The sequence below is a fragment of the Mauremys reevesii genome, linkage group 6 (genome assembly GCF_016161935.1).
Source record: "Mauremys reevesii isolate NIE-2019 linkage group 6, ASM1616193v1, whole genome shotgun sequence".
In the NCBI taxonomy this organism is placed as follows: Eukaryota; Metazoa; Chordata; order Testudines; family Geoemydidae; genus Mauremys; species Mauremys reevesii.
Genome location: NC_052628.1, coordinates 68,711,900 through 68,715,813, shown reverse-complemented (window position 1 = coordinate 68,715,813; position 3,914 = coordinate 68,711,900). Strand labels below are relative to the sequence as shown.

General features: G+C 43.0%; 1 protein-coding gene across 1 annotated transcript in view; it reads left to right on the top strand.

Annotated features, from left to right (window-relative positions):
- Positions 1-3,255: 3,255 nt before the first annotated feature.
- PGGT1B (protein geranylgeranyltransferase type I subunit beta) overlaps positions 3,256-3,914 on the top strand; it is a 56,822-nt gene continuing 56,163 nt past the window's right edge. Inside the window, exon 1 of the mRNA XM_039543346.1 lies at positions 3,256-3,389. Coding sequence (XP_039399280.1) covers positions 3,256-3,389 — 134 coding nt within the window. The remainder of the gene's footprint in view (positions 3,390-3,914) is intronic.

The window sequence follows — 3,914 nt, the reverse complement described above, 5'->3', positions numbered from 1 at the left end:
TGAAGAATATTGTGTATTATTACATGGGTTTCAAGTTCTGACCATTTAATTTTTTGTCATGTTAGCAGTGTATTCATTATGGTATGTATTTGATAACTGGCATATCATCCACAATTTCATAAATTTGAAAATGAAATAACAGAATATAAATGTAGATGTCATGGAACAACAATCAATTATATCAAAATTGCCATTCTTACACGTTATTCTAGACCCTAGACCATATATAATATAGTCACTTGGGGAAACAATGGAAGAAATAGTATTTTTAACTAACAAAAATGCTGGGTGTCCGTTCCTTCATGTTTTCTACTACATATGCTGCATTCATAATTAGCAACTTTTAAAAGATTTTTTTTTTATATTTGAAGAAATAAAATGTCTCACAATTAGATGGAGTGATAATAGAATGAGTAATCTGTGCTTCAAACTTTTGTACTAGTGTTAATGTGACTTGCATAAGGAATACTACACTATTTTGCAAAATAAATATTTATTTTGTTTAGTTCTTGTTTTAGTAATACTATTTTGGTTATGTGTAGTGCCTTTCATCCAAGATTCTCAAAATGCCTTATAAATGGTAGGTGTTACCTCCATTTTATAGAAGGGGAAGGGGAAGAGCAGGGCAAGTGACTTGACCTGAGCCACAATGCTTGTTAATGCTGAAGTTGGGAATAGATCTTTGGTTTCTCATTGAAGTCGGTGGGAATTGTCCATTGCTCAGCACTTCTTTAAAAAAGAATCAGGCTGTTTAGGTGCCTACATATGAACTTAGATTCATAACTGTAGGAGCTCAGTTTTTTAAATCTTGCTCAAATCACTTTCTTACCTCTCATTCCCTTCTGCTGCACTAGTCCCATCATGATCAATGTTTGGCTTTCCTTCTTCCATGGTAAATCATACCCTGCACCTTTATAAGCTTCCTTTTAGTACCCTAGTCCTTTATTTGGTCTTCCTATTAGTCACTAGTCATCTACAATCTGAACCAGACTCTTTATTTGACTGGGAACATAGTAATTTATTCTCTGTATAAGATATGAGTAGCTGATAGAGCCTTTTAAATCATAGGCTTTTACAGTGATTCAAATCCTATAAATAAGGCAATTAATGTATATAATATGATATCCCACTTTGCAGTCTAAAAGAACTTCAGCTACTATTTTTCAGCAATAAAATTCAAAAATTCCCTTTGTAAGATGGGAAACTTGTAGAAGATGTTTTCCTTGACACTGCCTGCATTCATTCCTTACTCGCTCAAAAACTGGAAATCACCTCTGAAAACCTGTTTTTCATTTGATTTATACTGTACCATACCAAAATAGATTTTTTTAAGTGCCTTGTAATCTCCTGTTTCAGGAGTTTGATGACTCTTTCTCCCTTCCTAAAGACAAATTAGGTAAACAGTTGAATAAAACCAAGTTCACAATAGGAGGTCATTTTTTTTAGGGCCTGAATATAAAAAGAAAATTACACATGGTATGTACCCTTATATTCTATACCCAGCATCAACGCAGTTAAAAGCATTGTCTGAATACTCACAACTGGATCAGACCTGGGAGATACCTTCCCATTATGTGTCTCCAGAGGGGTAAGGAAAAGCTCTGACAAAGAACATCTAGAAAACCTTACTTGCTCAGGATCTTTAAATGTATTAATGTACTTGCACTATTGCAAATAAATGATGTCACTGCTATTATTGGACTTTAGCTAAAATTAGCTCAAGCAATTTGGGGCTATATTCTGCTTTCTTCGAGCTTTTTTCCCCCTTATCTCACCTTGCCCTATTTTTCTGTAGCTACTGGACTGTGCATTTCTAACCAATTATTTACTGCACCTGGTGCCCAATTAACATTTTCTCTTTATTGCTATTGCTTAGCCCAAACCTTAAATAAGATAATACTGTTATTTCCAATATCACTACAAGTTTGACACAAACAACCCTTCGTTCTCATGAGCTCATTCTTTTTGGTGGCATGCTTCGGGCCTGACTTGCATCAAAATCCACAATTGTTTAAAACCAGAGTTCACTCACATCTAACATGGACCTATATTCTTCCTACGGGATGAAACAAGTATCCTCCCTAGAGAGAAGCAATCCTAAATATTTCTGCTGGGCTTCCTGTGTGCCACTTTCAACCCTGACTTCTCATTTGGTTTATTTCACTGGAGAGGGATGATTATGGGCTTACCACTGGTACTACAGTGTCTGTGCTCAAATGTAGCAAATAATGTCACCAAATCAGATGCATCATCTACTATTACATGCACAAGTTTTTCACACTAGTTCAGGGACTTAGTGTACATTTCTCCTTTTGTGGTGAGAATCTTATTTCAATATGCTGAAAAAGAAGAAAAGCTTGAAGAACTGTATTAGAGGGCATTTATCTTGTACACACTGTTGTGTAAGAATGTTTTTAAATTCACATGATTTGACTTAATATGATTGGGTCAGGGAGTAGGAGGGAATGAAGATGGAGTTTGGCAGGAGAAGGCAATTTGAGTTTAGCCGTGGGCTCTTCACCTTTAGAAGTGGTGAGGAGTGAATAGGAAGCAAAGACGGGAGAATGGGAAGAGGCAAGGTTTGAAGAGGGAATTGGAGCAAGAGAATGAGGAAAGAGAAGAGAGAATGGAAAAATAAGACAGGATGAACGTTTTGGGCTATGCTTATGCTCCTATGCCTCATCTCACTATATTTACTACTCAGACATTATTTAAGGGGAAATATTAATGCCACTATATTAGTTGGGACAAATTTGAATCTGCGAAAACGTGTTGGTGACGTCCTTGGTTAGAAAGAAAGTTTCAAACATCATTTATTGATTAGTTATACAGGGCACACCAATAAAAGTTAAAATGATTTGGAAATACAATAAATTGGATTGGTCAACAAACTATGAACAAACCCGAGCGCTGTCACTATTAGTCAATAATCGCAGCTTGATGCTGCCATGGTTCATTCCACCGCGCAGTGAGCCCAGCAGCCAGGAGCGGCGGCTCCGCCTGGGTTGAGCGGCTGAACGTACCCGCGCAGGCGTACACGTGGCAAGTCGCGTTCTGGCCACACCCCCGAAGACCAGCCCAGCACGAGTTGCGGCGCTGGCCGGAAGTGTTGCATCCCCGAGTCACGTGATACCGAGACGTCGTCTCGTCCCGAAGGACACGCGACCCTCGAGATCACGTGAGCGAGCGCCGGATGTGGCTGGTGACGCCCATTGTGCGCGCCGGGTGCCTGCCAGGGTGGGGAGGGCGGATAAGATGGCGGAGGAGGAGGCGGATCCGGGCATTGGGATCGAGGAGCGGCTGGATTTCCTGAAGGAGCGGCACGTGCGCTTCTTCCAGCGCTGCCTGCAGATCCTGCCCGAGAGATACTCGTCCCTGGAGACTAGCAGGTACCGGCCCCGTTGCGGGGAGGGGAGCTGCTGCTGCTCCCGCATAGGCGCCGGGGTGGGGGGCGTTGGGGCTGTCCCGGGGCCCGTCACATCGAGGCGCCTCCAGGGCGGATTCCGCGCGTGGCCGGCTCCCAGACTGGGGGTCTCGGCTACTCTGATGTCCCAGCGCTGGGGTCTGGACTGTGACACGGTCTGTGGATCTGGCTTCCCCGCGTCCGGCTTAAGGGCAGGTCTCAGCGCAGCCGCTCGCCCCTGATCACGCGTGGGTGCCGGGCAGTTGCTGCTCAGGGCTAGCTCGGGGTAGGGTGCGTTGAACCGCTCGTCCTCTCCTGCGGGTGGCTGCACCAGCCTGTGATGGGAAAACGGTCCCTGTTGCACGATCGCCAGCGCAGCTGCCCTGCTGGTAGTAACCGCGAGGGTGGTGGTGTAGGGAGGCATAGGTGTTCCTACCAAAATATTTTCTGATCATGCAGGTCTGAATGTCACTGTGGTAAAATACCATTGCTCTTTCTAAACTAGCATTCT